General features: G+C 33.8%; 1 protein-coding gene across 2 annotated transcripts in view; it reads right to left on the bottom strand.

Moving 5' to 3' along the window:
- si:dkey-237i9.1 overlaps positions 1–18,932 on the bottom strand; it is a 66,199-nt gene that overhangs the window by 20,005 nt on the left and 27,262 nt on the right. For both annotated transcript variants that reach the window (XM_073954064.1, XM_073954063.1), the window contains exons 7-8: positions 17,457–17,566; positions 884–1,073 (exon numbers count right to left, since the gene is read on the bottom strand). In XM_073954064.1, coding sequence (XP_073810165.1) covers positions 884–1,073; positions 17,457–17,566 — 300 coding nt within the window. The remainder of the gene's footprint in view (positions 1–883; positions 1,074–17,456; positions 17,567–18,932) is intronic.

Genomic DNA, 18,932 nt, shown 5'->3' on the forward strand with positions numbered 1-18,932 from the left:
AAAAAAAGCACTGGAAAAAATGCTGCTTTGAAATGAAAACTTATACAGAAACTTATGTTAACAACGTGCTTTAATTTTAGACAGTTATTTAAGATTTTTTATTTCCAAAGAAACATGACCATGGAGCGGATTGCTAAGCAGAGCATGACACTGCTCAGCTCAGTTTAGTGATTATTCATATTAACCCTCATTTTTGTAATAAACAAACGAGTTGAGAATTAAAAGACATGTAAAAGAGAAACCATTAAAGTGACAGTGCACAATTCCTGCTGTGGTGTGGTAGCATTAACTCTAATGAGCTCAGACTAAGAAACTAGACATAGCGTTGGTTTTATACTAATTACTTTTTTAAACAATATTTGTTTGATAAAACATGCACTCACTGCATTTGAAATTAGACACTTTAAGCTTTCTATAGATATACGTTTCATGTCTGTGTGTTTTGTTTTCGCAGAGTTTAAGTACATTTTACTCATGCATTTCTAAAAACAGTTTGCGGAAAGGGAAAAGACAGAATGCCTACACTGTTATTATCTTTATTTGGCAAAAGCACACACGTTTGTTGTCATTGTGAGTGCACACAATATAAACTAGACACCTAACAGATTCAATTGATGTATTGATCTTATCTGTACGTTGAAAGTGTAATTTAAGTTCTTTTCTGCGATATGAGGAGAAGACGCATCAAAATGCATATACGTGGTCTTCGACCCTTGGTTAAATATTATGCATCTGTAGGTTTAATTGTAGCTTATGCATATGCAAAAATAATATCTTAAGATCGTTATGAATATGAGTAACCATTTGATATCAGAAAAACTAAAATGTACACATTTTGCATTAGAGACAATTACTTTTATAGGGCATCCCTATGTTTACTCACCGTTGTCGTGGTGGTGCCAACCACCAGTATAGAAATCATGCAACACCTGAGGGGAACTCCATGTATCAAGTAGGTAGTCCACTTGGTGCTGCTTTCTCCAGGTTAGACTCTGACAAAGGATCTCACGTGCTTTATCTATGTTGAAGTCACGTGCACGCAGAAATCGTAGGATATGCTCATCTTTTGGAATCTGGGAGAAAAGGAAGACAATCAACTATATTAGTCAAGTTAATTTTTTTAGACTGCCTCTGACAAAACAATACCAGATATTAAATCGAATCACTGCAGAAATATATGGCATTTAAAATAGGCTTTAATTAGTTACAAATGTAGCACAGGAAGGAAGATCATACATATTTCATTATTATTAACCTTTTAAGCAGCCCCCAGAAACACTTGAGCTCACCCCACCGGGAGTTCACAAATCACATACCTAAGCCTCGAGTTACCATGGTAATGACCTTGATAGGAAGACAAGCCATAACTATAACCTAAGATGTTTGTTTTTTGTGTGTGCATGTTTATATTTTGTAACATAGGTAGACTGCTTTGTCTGCGCTTAATAGTGTCTATTTGTTGATATACTGGTGGCACGTCAATTTTCTTGGTATTAAACCCCCTTAAAAGTATTGCTTAATAACTTCACAGAAGTGTTTGGTATATATGCAAAGCGAATGTGGTTTAGAGAACAACAGTGTGCATTGTATTTTGGTACTTGTAACACATGTTGAGATTATAAAATCTTTTATTTTTTAATTTCTCTTTGACCACTGTTCAACAAGCATATGCAAATCATCAGACATGAACAAGGGGCCATAAAGCTGGCTAGAAGACAACTTCTCATTGACTAACTCAGCCCCTGAGTTTATGACATCAGCAATCCTATTTAAAGAATGTACTTCCAGTTCACACCCTTCGTACTCTCTCGCTCATGGAACTCTCCTCTAAACCCTCTTCTTCAACTCCTCTTCACTCTGTCACCAGCCAAAATGTGACCTAGGGCCTAGGGACCCAAGCTGAGGCCAGGTTTTGCAACCCTCTCTCTTCATGAGGCCTACTACGCCCGGTCCTCTTTGCCTCACCCACAATCTCACTTTCTCTTTCTCTCTCTCACTCACTCAAGTACAAGCATGTTGTTAATATATGTGCTGTATTTGTCTTTTGTAACCATTATTAAACATTTGAGTCCACATGGATCACTTGTTTTTACACACAGAACAAGTTACTCAAACTCAAAAATAAAGCAACAGGTTGCACTAATTCGTTGATGTAGTAAGATTCATTATTTATCCAGACCAGGAATTTACTTGATACTTGAACTAATAGACAAATAAATTGTAGGCTCTAACAGACGAGCAGTTCAATTTACTGCAATTTTAGTTCTGCTATCTATACTAATAAAGTCAACCCAAATATTCATAATTAAATAATAACTTTATAATACTGATAATTTTATTAGCTTAAGTTGCTACACAAAGTAAGTAATTACTGTAATTAAATTATCTGCTGAAAAAGAAATGGCATTTTAATATTCAAGAGTTTTCATTTTAAGTTAATGTAATTACCGTAAACAGTAGTGTAAAAATCAATTCAAAGTGGCAGAGTAATTATGTTTTTTACTAAAAGTTACATTTCTAAAGATTACACATGCTTAAAATATTAAGGGAGATCAAGAGATCATGATATACATACTGTAGTAAACATTCTCATAAGTAGAGTAATTGTATGTGTTTTTATTATACATTTATTTTGTTACTTTGCATAATAACTCAGTCTCAGCTTACTTTTGTCAGACAATTGCACATGCCTAATAATAAACAATGAATTGAGTAAAACAAAGTCTCATAAGTCTTTTTTAAGAAAGTTTTAAGAAAGTTTTTTTAATGAAGCAAAAAGCTATGTTTGACTCCTAAAAGAATCAAGAGAGAAAATTTAATGGCATTTTAGGTAATATTGAGTCAAGTAATTAAACTACTTTTTCATAGTAATTTACAGATGTGTACAATGCATTATGCTCCCTCTGCCATAATGGCTTCTCTGAATGCAACTGCTTTAACTGAGCAAAAATATCAAAATTCATTTTTCAGCATGGTCAGTTTTGGCTTTGAAAAATACTAGACATAATAGATGCAATCCGTAAATAATCTAAGAAAAACATAGTCTAGCTATTCATCTTTAACAGATCCATATTTAGGTTTATGAACATTATGAGAATTAGTTTTTTAATATTTTTGTATATTAACACCAGAATAATATTAATTTTAATACTCACCAAAAGTTACCACAGGTAAGTGATTAACAGTCAATTTGTGTTACTGTATTGTATTATTTCTTATTGTAGTTGTGCAGGGCTCTGAACCGGTTCAAGGAACGGAAATGAAAAACGGAAACAAGTGACATTTTGCAGGAACAGAAACAAAAAATGAAAACTAGATCAACTTTAATCGTTCTGAACAGAAGCGTTTACAGTTAAATGGTTAATAACGTTATTTTATCATATCTCTTTATTATATGAATTTGGGAGACAAAAAGCATGAATTTAAATCATGCTTACAAATGTGACGGTGATGCATACAACGTGAAATGCCTGCAAAGCAGACGTCATAAGCGAGAGTAATTTCTGATGCGACAAGCTTGTCTTAAAGGTTAGAGAGAACCTGCTCTTTCATGTACAAAGGTATGTTTCGGTTTAAGCTATTGTTATTAAAACTTGTATTTATACAAAATGAATTATTGATTGTCGATTGTTTTTAGATGGGTCTTCATAAAGAAAAACCTTTTGTAAATATTTCTCTTATGACAAATCACTTGATAAATCGATCTGTAATATTGAAGGATAGGGGGCAGATCATAAACATGATATGTAAAGTTTTGAATGATATGATATATTATCAAACCACTCAAGCATTTTCCATTCAGAGAATTACAGTATTTAATAGATTAGTCCTTATAAACAATCCATTAATTAAATACATTATTTACAAGGCTACTGAAGAATTAACAGAATATGCAATATGATCCGCATAATGATCACAGTAAAATGAGGTAAGCTCTCATTTTTATATAAACTATAATTGTCTGGTCGTCTATAAAAAGATAACATAGCTTGAAACACTTTAATATTTTAGAAGAAGTAGGTAAAGTTTGCACAATGAATGTTCAGTCTGATTAATCTGTTACCCATAATTAAGCGTCATGAAGCCTACTTTTTGATTACTTGACCCGCGGATTAACGGCAGCACCAGCAGACATAAACAAGATCTATGCATAATAGGGTTTTATGTGTCCCCAATATGCAAAGTCGAAAGAGTGCACGACTCCATAAGGTAACGTAAACTGCAAACAATTATATAATGTGTGAAATCGTGGACGCGTCTCACAGCTCTAAGCATAACTTATTCAATGTCTATGCTTAATCAGTCATCAATAAGGTCTATTGGTTTTAAAGGGTTATCGACAATAAATCAATCGAGTAATCGTTAGGATCCCTAGTTTAATCAATCAGAAAAGTAGTGTCAATGTTAAATAACATGCAGACACAATCTATCACTTAATCTATCGAATACAGGGCTCTAGACTAACTTTTTGCCTTGGTGCGCTTTTTTTTTCTTAGGTGCCCTACATTATATGCATGCATTATACACAATATTATATTTGTATTAAAGATAAATAAAGCAAGAATATGAGAATGATACTTTTTTATATTTTTATACCTACAAAAATATCTAGTGGAAGTGCAGTTGATTAATAAAAATCTTTGTAAATAGGTTATCTGTAAAAACGCAATCAGAGCCAATATGTTATGAAGAAGTAGTGTTGCCTAAATGGCTATTAAATTTATTATAAAATTAAAACCAAGATACAACTCATTGCATTTTTCGTTTGATAAAAATATACGGAAATGAAATAAAATCAAAAGGTGGCTAGTTTGTAAGTTGTTTTAATATAAATAAAAAAACATGCTTAGACTATAAGCTTAACGGCTATATGCTGCCAATAGGCCATTAATAATTATTATTTTACTTTGTACTGGATAATAATGTATATTTTACAATAAAAAAATAATTATAGCATGTCTCACTGTCATTTAAAACAAGTAATTCATAAAACATCAGAACTGTAGACCTGCAGTGTGTAAACTGCATACAGGGAGTGTTGGTCAATAACCTACAGCACACAACTGAACTTATGTCTCAGAGGGAGATGAACCGAATGTTTTTGCTTTTAAGCCCTGATGCTAACTGTATTATGTAGCTCTTAATAAAGGCCTACAATATATTTTCTGGTGTTTAATTTTGCATGAGAAAATAGCAGTATAGCTATATTAAATTTTTTTAAAAGATTATCATTCAGTCTACCTGCAGCGCATGTGAGAGGAGGATCTGCGGCAAATCCACTTACTTGCGCACTACATCTATTTCATTTATAACAATGTAAACTTGACTTCACAGGCCATTCATCTTTAAACGCAAAAGGCATTTTTAAGTGTCCTAACTTGACTGATGCTGCATAATGGCATGTTTCTTTAAAAAACTGTAAAAGTGTGCTTTAGCATGTCAAAATGAACGCAAACATTTAAAAGAGTTCAGCGTTTTGTCAATTTTACTAATATTAATAATTATGGATATAATAAATTTAAATAATAATTGCACTGTGCAGTGTACTAAACATTTTTATTAGGCTACATAACTGAAAAACTAATGTGAAGATTACTGGAAGTTACGTTTTTGCTAAAATGAATTAACGGCAAATTCATAATAAGTGCGCAAAGTCGATATAGATTTAACCAAAAGCAAGTTCATATTATAAATATTTCTTTAATGATACTTATCGAAAAATTTTTTAGTCTTACCCCTCGAACAGAGTTTTTAGTTGAACCATTAAGAAACCAGGGCACTCTAGAGCCCTGCAATACTTTGTAGTAAAATAACCGTTATTTAATAATAACCGTTATAATCTTAACAGTTTTTTTTTTTTCTAGAAAACCGTTTTTGGAATACTTTGTTTATTAAGGAACTCAAGAACATAATTAAAAAAATATTAATTCTGCTCGAAGTGAACCGATTGGATTTTTTTTCCGTTTTTAAGCCCTGCCCTGTGTAAATAGTAACTCACATTTTAGCCATTTGGAAATGTTATCGTCCCACAGAAAAAAATTCTTATAAAAATCAAACCAGAAAAACAGCAAATAAGTAAAATACCAGCCATAATTTAAAGCTTGGTCTTCTAAACTTCAGGTCCCTAGCACCAATATTGTAAATTAAATAATAACTGACAACTGACTTAATGCACTCTGTCTCACTGAAACCTGGCTAAAACAAAATGACTATTTTAGTTTAAATAAAGCAAATCCTTCAGGATTCTTATACAAGTACGAGGCTTGTCAGACTGATAGTGGTGGTGGAGTTGCAGCAATCTTTAGTGATATTCTTAATGTTAATCAGAGAAACGGACTTCTGTTTAACTCTTTTAAAGTATTGGTGCTTAATGTTATGATTCCGGATATTAGGAAAAAAACCTATGTTATCTCTAGATAGATATATAAAGCAAAATGTTTTTGGTCCAACCCAATGTTTAAATAACACATTAGACCTAATTTTGTCTTATGGAATTGAGGTAATTGATGTAGACATTACACCCAAAAGTGATTATATAACAGACCACTACCTCATATATAAGCTGTTTACTTGAAATGATCAGATCTGCACAGATATATCGCCCCATCCACTAAAGATAAATTTACAATAACTTACCTGATCTTTTTCATTGTACCCACAAACGCAAATGACCTAGATGTAGTATAATGTAGTAATCCATAAAAAATAATAGATATTTATTTTTACACCATTGCTAAATTAACAAATAATCAGTGTCCTTTGGAACAAAATGTCCAAGATGTTAATCATTCTGCACCACCTTATACTTCCGATACATTAAACATTCCACTAAATGTTCATTATCTACAGTGCTTCTAAATCATAAAACAGGAAGAGCTAGATAAACTTATAAATATGTCTAAACAAGCTACATGTATGTTAGACTCATTTGCAACAAAATTACTGAGAGTTGCTATCTGTAGTAAGAAGAACCTCTTCTTAACGTTATCAACTTTTCTTTATCTCTAGGCCATGTTCCAAACCCTTTCAGGCTAGCTGTTATTAAGCCAATTATTAGGAAACCACAACTGGAACCCAGCAACTTAGCTAATTATAAACCTATTTCAAATCTTCCATTTGTCTAAAATACTGGAAAAAGTTGTTTCTGCCCAATTATGCTACTTTCTGCAGACAAACAATGTTTTTAAAAGTGTTTCAGTCAAGTTTCAAGCCTCATCACAGTACAGAAACCGTGTTAGTGAAAATCCCCAACAATTTACTCTTAGCTGCTGATAAAGGCAACATTTTGTAACTAGTATTGACTAGTTACTTGATCCATGTACTGCATTTGACACAATACCGATATCCTCATAAATTGCTTAAATTCTACAGTTGTCCAAGGACTGGCTCTACAAAGGTTTAAGTCATACTTAAAAGACCGTTACCAGTTTGTAAGTATAAAGAGTAAGTGGTGCTTCAAGCATCTGTTTTAAGCCCTTTGCTGTTTACAATATACATGCTACCCCTGGGAGACATTGTTAGAAGACATGGGATCAGCTTTCTATGCTATGCAGATGATACTCATTTATACATTTTAACAAAACCTGAAGAGATGTCTGAACTGTCTAAGGTAACTGACGGTATTAAAAAAGTTAAACACTGGATGACCAAGATTATCTTCTCTTAAATTCAGACAAAACAGAAGAATTACTTATTGGACCTATATCCTATACATACAGCAGATCTCACAACTCGACCTGCAATTAGAGGAAAACAAAGTTAGCATTAGCTCTACTGTAAAAGATCTGGGTGTAATATTAGAAAACAACTTAACTTTTGAAAATCATATCTCCCATGCCACTAAAACCACCCTCTTTTATCTGAAAAATACTGCTAAGTTATGCAGTATGCTATCCATCTCAGATGCAGAAAAGGTAGTTCATGTTGTTATGCCTTCTAGGCTGGGTTATTGTAATGCTCTATTCGCAGGTTGCCCAGCAAACTCTATTAATAAATTTCATTTGGTGCAAAATGCAGCTGCAGTTCTCACATGGTCTAGAAAACATGACCATTTCACCACAATTTTATCCTCTTTACACTGGCTGCCTGTTAAGTTCCGTATTGATTATAAAATATTGCTTCTTACCTATAAACCTTTAAAAAATCTAGCTCCTGTTTATTTACCCAACCTTCTGTCTTGCTACAATCCATCCCACTCTTTAAGATCTCAAAATCAGGGCTTCTGGTTGTACCCAGAGTGTGTCTACTAAAGGAGGTCGAGACTACTCATTTATGGCTCCTAAACTCTGGAATAGCCTTCTTGAAAATGTCTGAGGCTTAGACACACTCTCCCAGTTCAATACTAGATTAAAGACATATTTTTTTAGTAAAGCATCCACACAATGCATCGTATAACAGCATGAAGAATGAGTGTGCTTCATGCAGAAGTGTGCTTGAGAAACCACCAGTAGGTCACACTCCTGTCTTAATGCACCTGACATTAGAAACACACATATGCTTAACACGTTTTTGTTAAGAAATACACATATGCTTAACATGTTTTTTATGTATGTCTATATAACTACTATTTTCACTTATAGCAATTTTTTAAAATAAACATTTCATGTTTAAATACACTATGAACTGCAGCTGATTATTTTCTTTATTTACTATTTCCACCAGGGGATACTCATCCCGAGGCCTCTAAAGATTATGTAGCGCCATTGATGCAATCAAAGACCTGTGAAGAAATGATCTCAAGGTATCCATAATCCTGGACCAGGTTATATCCTAAGCTGATGCTGCGGCAGTCATGGAGCAGCAGAGAGCTTGAGACTGATTCCTGAAAGAACACAGTGACAGACGTGTCTTTGCATTGATCCTGTGGGCTAACAGGATCACCTGACGGTGACCTACCCACACCTGCAGTTCTCCATGATGGACGTCCTGTGTTCTCCAGCCTCCGGCACTTAGACTGCAGCTCCACACAGGAAGTTTGGCCAGATGAGAAATGGTCGTGCCCAACTGACCCTGGTTTCTCTCAAGGTTTTTTTCCTTTACCTTCATCAATTGGTAAAGTTTGTTCTTCGCCACTGACTTGCTTGGTTGGGACTTGTGGAGCTGCGCATCAATGGATTTGCTCTTCAGTGTTTGGACTTTAAGCAGTGAAAATTAAACCACTCTGAACTGACCTAAACTGAACTTCCACTCTGAAAACTGGACCCATGCAGTTTCAATTTACTAGAACTTCTATGTTAGGTTGCTTTGACACAATCTACATTGTAAAAGTGTTTATATAAATAAACATGAATTTAATTTAATTGAACATGTGCAAGGCATACTCAGAATTAATAATCAATAATAGTAATAGTTTGGGGTTGTTGTGAGGTGAGGTGGAGAGAGAAGAGGGGGTCTTAATTTTTTTCACATGTGTTCAGGTGATCTGTGAAGAGATGGGTTTTTATTTGTCATTTGAATGATACAGTGAATCTGTAGACTGTGGGAGAATGGGAAGGTTATTTTACCAGCATGGAACATTAAACCAAAAAGTTTTGGAAAGTGACTTAAAGGCTCCTGGAGGGGATGTATACCTTCAGAAACAGGTGAAGATAGGAGGGTGCAGTGCCAGTGGCTGTTCTATAAGCAAGGATCAATGATTTGAACTTAATATGAGCCTCAACCAGTAACCAATGCAGAGATAAAGAGAGGAGTTACTTGGGCTCATAGACCATCCTCAAAATGACATGAGTCTTTGACTAAAAATTGTGCAGAATGATGATTTTTCTGATATTAGAAAGGGCAAACTTGCATGATCAAGCTATGTTAGCAATGTGCTCTTTGAAGGAAAACTGATCTCCAGAATTAATCCAAGACTCCGTACTAAGCTATATAGGGTAATGGTGGATGATGCCAGTTGGATTGAGAAGTCATGTTGTATGTGTGGTGTTGCAGGGAAGACAAGACAATCAGTTTTTGCCAGATTAAGCAGTACGCGATGGTCTGTCATCCAATTCAAGATATCCTCCAGGCAGTGCGAGATTCTTGCAGCTACTGTGGGGTAATCTGGATGAAATGAAAGATAATGTTGTGTGTCATCGGCACAACAATGATAAGAGAAACCATGTGATTGGATGATGGTTCCCAGTGATGTGGTGTAAACAGAAAATAGAAGGGAAACTAGAACACATCTCAGTGACCTGCCGATGAGCTTTGGATACCTCTCCTCTCCAGGCAACTCTGGATGATCTGCCGGTGAGGTAAGACTCCAACAGAGTGGGCAACACTTTACTGCTCCCAACATCCCAGTGGAAACACCATTATAAAAGTAGAAATTTGGTTAAAAACAACACTTTCCATTGTTTTGGCAATAAAATAAGAAGAGAGACTGGTCTGTAATTTTCAACCAATGAAAATGATTGAATGATTGCCCAATGAGAATGAACAATGAATTTTTTATTATTATTTTTTTGTGCTGCGTGGTTACTCAGGTCTGCATTAAAGGGCTATCAGTGTTTCCCCTCTCATTATATTAGGGGGCGCCCCGCCCTCCCAAAGGCTTTTCCCGCCCCCCTTGAAGTCAAGTTAATGTTATTTTCTATATTGAACCAGATCATAACTTCTTTTAATAAACAAGCTAAATAGCCTTATGTACTATTTTATTTACACAACAGATTAATTTCTCTCTCTACATGGTAGTGTGATTACAAATTTCTGCTCTGAATTGTGTATGGTTGAGTTCACACAGAAACTATCTGCTGTATAGGATTAAGAGTGTGGTTCTTTGACCAAAAATATGTGGCTCTCCAGCTGTCTCCCTTCAATAAAAAATTCAAAATCTATTTCCTATTGAAAATACAATTAAAATGACCTTTTTTATTGTATATTTTTACAGCAATATGAATAAAAATACAAATAAAAAGACATTTCAATGTGCATGTGCAGCTCTATGTATTTACTTGAATAGGACACCAATGAAGGTTATGCAACTTACATTTCTATGGTAACCTTGCGCACGTAAATTCAAACTACATTCATAAGTGCTGATGGCGAAACGAAGAAAAAAAGTTCTATAAATGATCTTTTCTTAATACATGGACTTGCTTGCCATGTGATGCTTATATATCCCCCATGGCTCTCTAAAAAAATGCATTTGCCAAAAAAATCAGAAATGGCTTTTTTCCTGAAAAAAAGTTCCTGACCCCTGGTCTAAACCTTAAATTTGTTACTAGGTTAAATGAATAGAGCAGTAAAGATATCACAATTTCTCTCTCTCTCTCTCTCTCTCTTTGTCTCTCTCATTGAGAGACCTGCTGTCAATAGTTGGAGATGAGCATTATATTTGAATGGTCTTGCATGTATTTAGGCCTTTTACACATAACAACTGAACGTTGTGTGTTTTTGACAATATTGCAAGTTCACCAACTGCTGGCTGGAATTATTAGATAGATAAAACTTAATTTATTTAACAACAATATTTAATAACATAACTTATTGTATTTTAGTTATTGCAATAAACATTTTATAGGCCTATTTCCTTTTAGTAAAGTAGTATTAGATGTTTATTTATGGTGTGCATTTTAACTTCTTATGCATCAAATATGCGCTCCAAATTTGTTCTTGATTGAGAAATGTTGAACTCTTCTTTCATCATTAGCAGTGTTTCTAAATTGCATTGTTTGTAATTTCATTTATTTATTCATTCATTCATTCATTCATTTTCTTTTTCGGCTTAGTCCCTTTTTTTTTTAGTAATTTCTCTCACCAATTTGTATATCTGTGTTATATTATGTTCTGTGGCAGTTAATTGGCTGTGGAGACCCCTGATAAATAAGGAACTAAGCCAGGGTAAAATAAATGGATGAATTATTTTCTGTAAAGCTGCATCTAGCCATGACACGTTCACACCTAAATGGACATAAGAGACGTGTTTAAGGGATTCTATGCAGCATCATTAATTTATTCTCTTAGGTAAAGCAAGATCTTTTCTGAAGAATTTATATTTAGAGGGAAATGTGCATAATGCATTATAAAGCTTGAAGTATCAGAATTGATACTCTGTATCGGCTGATTACTATGACAAGGAATTAGTACTCTGTATTGGCTGCAAAAATCCTGATTGGAGCATCCTTAGCTTTGACCCAACTTGTCTGTTAGAGCGACAATACTCCCCCTGGCTGTACAAGACTGATCTTAGTAATTAAGTCAATAAATACACCTTTAGGAAAAAGAAACTCAGCTCAGCAGTTGTACAGTACAAATGTCAGTGTCAGTCTGAGCAGTTGCGCGCACAGCCCCCAACCCCCAACCCCCATTCATACAACGAGTTATTGTTTTTCCCCTTTTCACAATATACTATGCATAAAGACTTTACAAATATACACTGCACAATACAAATAAAACAGACTTTAATATGAATTTCAGCAAATAAACACCCTTAATGTTTTTATGCCTTTACTATGATTTTCATTTTAATGTTTATGTTCACCGTTTCATTAAGGGAAACTCCTGAGGTAAATAAGTTATTTATCTGAACTTTAATAATAAACCTGTATAAAATGCTGTGCTTTCCACCTCCAGTCACAATGACTTCTGGGACTTTTTATTGATCAGTGTTAAATCCAGAAACTTATGGATATTAACTTGAGGAAATTAATTTCCAATATAAACAAATACTGCGGAGTTAACACTACTACTTTGACCCTTTTCTTAAGCTTATCAGATAGTGGCAATTGAGACAGTGACCATCTGTCTTTTGTTTATCTGAAAGACATTCTACATGGTTTCAGACACAGAGAGACACGTGGCTCACAATACCTCCATCTAACAAATGGAGATACAAATGGAATATTTCACTTCATAATTATACCTCATTCCAACCCTCTGAATGAGACCTTGACATAGTGTTTCATTATAAAATATTCTAATTGATTAGATGTTTATTAACAAATGACATTTTTGTTATTCATTAATAACAAAAACCTCCTCAGTTGTTTGTTATTGTAGAATAAGGTTAACCTTACCTTAACTTAATCACCTTCATGACTTCATGTATATTTTAATTAACAATATTTCTTGTTAATTATTTTGACAGAATCAAGCTGTCTGGTGCCCTGTGTAAAAAGAGTTATTTATCTGTTATTTCTACATCAATTAATGCCCTCGCATGAGGCTAAAATATCATTATTAATATCAATATCAAAATATTGATTTTAATATTTGATAAATCCAATTATCATTACAACTTCTAGAGCAAGTTCAGTGCTGAAGTCTGCATCGGTGTGTCCTCGATACCAAGAACATATGCGGGAAAATTCACACGTCCTCCGTTCTTGAGTTTTGAAATGGAACTGTGGCAGTTGACGAAGATAAATGAAAAAAATATATATATTTTTTTTTTAAATCACACTTGCAATTAAATTTTCTGAAAGATTAAGACACTTAACAAGCTGATATAAGCTCAGATGTTTGTTTTTGTAAAGATTATGTTTTTAGCCAGAAATTTAATGCTACAGTGCATCCGGAAAGTATTCATAGTGCTTCACTTTTCCCACATTTTTTTATGTTAGTCTTATTCCAAAATGGATAAAATTATTTCCTCAAAATTCTACACACAATACTCCATAATGACAATGTGAAATTGTTGAAAATTTATATATATATAAAAAAAGAAAATCACATTTTCCTTAATTACAAATACTTTCCTCTGCATCACAGTTTTAAATCAAATTGCAAATAAGCACAGGTGCAGTTGTGATTAAAGCAAAAACTGATTTTAACTAAGCAAACAAACAGTTCCTTCTGACAAAAGCTAACTTAAATGTAAGACGCTTTCACTTATGAAAAAATTCTTTCTGACTACAAAACTTAAAATGAGCAGCATTTACAAAATAATAATTTTCCAACCAGCAGAAATTAATCCAAGCAAACAAACACATGTACCGGTCACCGTGACAACCGCGTCACCGCCTTGGTGAGTTGCCACCGCGGTTGTCCATTGCCACCGGCGGTAGTACGTGACGTCACACACTTTAAAACACAAATTACTGTTATGTTGCCAAGTATTACATATGTGTTAGAATATAACATTAGGCGCGATTCAGCAAGTTCAAGTTGAACTTACACCTGGGAACATTTTGGATTCATGATGACCATGAAAGGTGAACGAATCAATTTGGATTAAGCTTTTTGTAGGGGGGGTTTAAGTGTTAAAGTGTGTTTTAATATTCACTGCTGAGAGTCCAAACACTGAAGAGCAAATCCATCAATACGCAGATCCACGGGTCCCGGGCCATGCAAGCCAGTGGCGATTGACGGCGAGGGAAAAAAAAAGCCATGTAGGCTTTAATCAACTCCTGTCTTCTAAATGCAAAAGCCCAGCTCAGCCAGGCATGGCAGAGGCATTTGCAAAAATGGCCAGATACAAAAGAGAAAGTGATAAATGGAAGACATTGACGAGAAATGGAGCAACATATTTGGTAACTAGTTAAGAATGCGGGCGGTGGAACAGAAGCAAGAAACCTTCTCCCGCATGGTTTTGAAAAAGTAGCCTGTCTGTGCATTTTTGCTACAAGCACACCGTCTGACAGTGTATTGCTGGAAACATTATAACCCCATTCTTCACTTAAACCGGACAAAGTCAACATGTTAGTTTTTCTGGCAAATAATTTAAAATATGAATACAAAAGGTGGGGAGAACCTACGCTGTTTTTTTTTCTACGACTTATATTGTTACTAGGTTAATATATATATATATATATATATATATATATATATATATATATATATATATATATATATATATATATATGTGTATATATATATATTTTTTTTTTTTACTTATAATTATTTATATTTATATTATTATTACACTGATTAGTAAAGTGCCAATTAGGCTATTTGTTAAGTTCTTAAAAATTTAACGTTTAATTATTATTATATGGTTTCAAGCAGTTAAAGTTATTTAATATTTAACTACAATATTTATAAACAGTTTTGTGTTGTTTTATTAACGAAAGTTCAAAAATAAACACGTACACTTATACGGATGTTTTATTTATTAATATTTAATTAAGTTATTTCTCAATTTTTACATAAAAGGTAAATTAACTTAGGTAGGCTACTTTATTTGTAGATTTACGAGATCGAGGAACATGTTTGCCAGTAAATAATGTTCTCACCACTTTAAAAAAATAAATAGATAAATAACTTGCGAAAAGGATGCAATAAAAAATGCAAGCGCTTAATCATTCTTCACAATTGAATTCGTACTTGCAATAAGCCGAGGCTATATTGCGCCGACAAGAACAAGGCCTAAAACAAAGTCTAGAGAGAGAATTAATATTAGTTAATATTAATGATTATAAACACGAACTGCGTTGTATGATAAACGCCTCACAATGTCGTGATCTTTTCTGAAGAACAGATAATCCATGTTATCGCCGTCTCCCCAGTGCCAGACCAGTGGTTTAAATTATATTTTACTCTCCTGATTTCTTTTCTTTTTATTTAAAAAAACATAAATATTTAAAGTTTTGTATTGCATATATATATTTTAAAGATTATCATTCAGCCTACCTGCAGCGAGAGGTTGTGTGCTGGGCAAATCCCCTTTACTCATGCTACCTATTTCATTTATGACACTGTAAACTTGACTTGGCAGGCTGATCATCTTTAAACTCAAAAGGTATTTTTAACTTGAGACTGCTTCTGCATAATGTGATGTTTCTTATTACAACTGTTAGCGGTGTCAAAATGAAAGCAAATATTAAAAAGGGTTTTGTTTTATTAATTGTATAGTTTAGTTTTAATAATAATGTAGCCAATATAATAAATTATAATATTGATTATTGTGTAGACCACAGTGTCCAACAAAACATTTTTATTAGGTTACTCTAATAGACCTAATCCCTAACTGAAAAACGAATGGGAAAATGACAGGCAGTTGCGTCTGCTAAAATTCATTTAACGACAAATTTCTTTTGCGTTTTTTCCTCTTTAGAGATCAAGAGAGCTGTATTTAAAGAATTATTTAACTAAAACATGAATTGAATGCCCAGTTCTTTCCCGTGTGAGTTTAGTGCGCCTCTGCGTCTGCGTTTTAAAGGTTACAGGTGCACCCTGACCTGACGCGGGGACCAGATCTCTGCACTATTGCTTTAAATTTCACAATTTTCATAACTGCATTGCATTTTCATATGGTAAAATATCAAAAGTTACGTTCTGAAAGTAGTAAGAATGACGGGAGTGTTAGTAATAAATGACAGAAAGAACTTTCACTTTTGAGTGAACTTCTGTCACGTGTTATTTTAGTATGATGAAAAAAAACAATTATTTAACAAAAATAGTAATGCAGTATTTTTCGCTCTGCCAAGCCTTCTCTGTTGCTGTGTGGAGCAGCAGCCTGCGTCAGTAACCTATTACTCCATCCCACCCCGCCCCCCCACTCCTAAATGTCTCACTCACGCGGGCATGCACTGCGGTCTCATGAGGAAACGCAGCTTTTTGATATAATTTTTTTCTTGTAACGTACAAATAATTTTTCAAGTATTTGTTCTAAATAATTATTCGTAAAAACACGCTATTAGTGCTTACCACTAAGCCACCATAAAGTTTGTCCTCAAACTTTAATATCTAGTTTCACTTTTATAATCTGCTTTATATGCTAAATAATGCCAATTTCACTTCTAGTATTGCACTTATTTACTATTTTTAGCATTCTTTTAGCATTGATGAAGATTTCATCTGTTTGACGATGTCTATCGGTCTCAGCAGCAATTTGGGAAGCACTGCTGTTTACAGGTAAACTTCAGAACAGCAATGTGTGAAATACAGAACAGAGCAAAATTATTTACTGCATTCTAATATATACTGGTATTTTTTTTACTAATGGTCAATCAATAATGTTAACACTAAAAAGCTTGAATTTATTTCAGGGTATTCAGTCTTTCATAAAAAAACTTTAAGACTATTTAAAGCACCTCTCTCTCATGAAGCACCATACTAAATATTTGTAATAGCACATGCTCAGGGCTGTTCTTTAATTTCTTAGAGGTTAAAATATTTGTAGGACAGGTTTGTAGCATAAGTGTCATGCTTGTGACATCTCTGTAAGCAACCTCAGGAAGTACAGTTAATCACTTAAAAAGGTATGTGACTAACAAAATATCAATTGCTACAGAATACAGGCAACACATGATGCAAAACTGAAAAAAATATTTATGCTTTCAAATAAATATTTTCTTATTAGTCCAAAATGGCAGACTGCTTATTCTGCTTTTTATACTGAAAGGGCACAGTGTAGAGTTCAGTCAGCTATGCTTAACTGTTCAGCAAATGTAGGAGTTATTGCATTAAATGGGTTTAATTTTTGTTTGATTCAAGCAATTTTAAGGACCTGAGATTATTTTTACATGCTTTCTAATTTTTGAAAGACTTAAAATAAATTAAGAAATATAGGAAGTGATGTGTGTGCATTTCACCTTGCCCTTGTGTGTCTCCTGTAACCAGTGACGCAAGCGAATGAGGCAACTCTCCTGCAGGGGTGTGAGGTCACCCAGGTAGCGTTTGATGTAGTCAGCATCCAGTTTATCTAAAAATACATATTAAAAAAATAAACTTTTGTAGGAGCCACTATTGGGTAGGGTTGGGTATTGATAACTGGTTCTATTTGAAAAATGCTTAATTTTTTTTAAAGATCCACTTATTCGATAAGATGCACGATTTTGATTCCATTAATAAATATCTGACTTTTCCAGTCATTTTCACATGGTGAATGGCAGTGAGCATTTTACAGTTCAGGGTTCATATACCTTTTAACTACTAAAATTAAATTATTTTACATGATTTTTCTTAGACTTTCAAGTAAATTTTCCATGACCTAATGTTTCATGCAATGTCTACATATGTGTGGTAAAAAACAATATAATTTTTTTTTTTTTTTTTTTTACAGCATATCGTACAACACGGAACAATCTATTTAGTTTAAATTTATATTTTTTCATTCATTCATTCTTTCATTCATGTTCTTTTCGGCTAAGTCCCTTTATAGATCTGGGGTCACTACTGCAGAATGAATCGTCAATTTTCCAGCATAAATTTTTCACAGTGGAGGCCCTTCCAGCTGCAACATATCACTACGAAACATCCATAAACATTTATTTACAAACACTACGAACAATTTTAGCTTACTCAATTCACCTATAGCGCATGCCTTTGGACTGTGGGGGAAACTGGGGGAAAAAAAAAGAGGAAACCCACTTCAAGACAGGGAAAACATACAAACTCCACACAGAAACACCAACTGACCCAGCCGAGGCTCGAACCAGCGACCTTCTTGCTGTGAGGTGATTGTGCTACTCGCTGCGCCACCATGACGCCCAATTTATATTTATATAGATGATAATGCTTAGATAATGCTTACACCGCACTAATAATCCTAGAGTATGTAATGGGCCAAGGACAGAAAATAATTAAAGACAACTAACCTTTATTTAAGTATAAAGATCCATTTTCCATGACTTTTCCAAAACTTTGTAGGTTTGTCTGTTTTTCCAAAACTTTTCCAGGCCTGGACAATGCCAGGATTTATATGACTGTATGAACCCTGACAGTTTTATCTATCTGCCATTACATGTGACAATGTTGCCATGGATAGGCTTTTAATATTTTAAACCAGTAGCAACTTTAAAGTAATAAACACACACACAAACATACATACATACATACATAAATAATTTTTTTTTTTGGGGGGGGGGGGGTGGGGGGGGGGTTGAGCTGTTAAAGGTAAACAGTTGCATCTTTGTGGTTATAGCATAAATGTGGCATAAACAAAACATTAAAAACAGAAAGTACTTGCTCTGGAATCTGGAATGAAATTATTAAAATTTAAATAAAAGCCAACTCTACTAAATTTCATAATAATAATATTAATAATAATAATAATGTATATATATATA

The sequence above is a fragment of the Danio rerio genome, chromosome 6 (assembly GCF_049306965.1).
Source record: "Danio rerio strain Tuebingen ecotype United States chromosome 6, GRCz12tu, whole genome shotgun sequence".
In the NCBI taxonomy this organism is placed as follows: domain Eukaryota; kingdom Metazoa; phylum Chordata; class Actinopteri; order Cypriniformes; family Danionidae; genus Danio; species Danio rerio.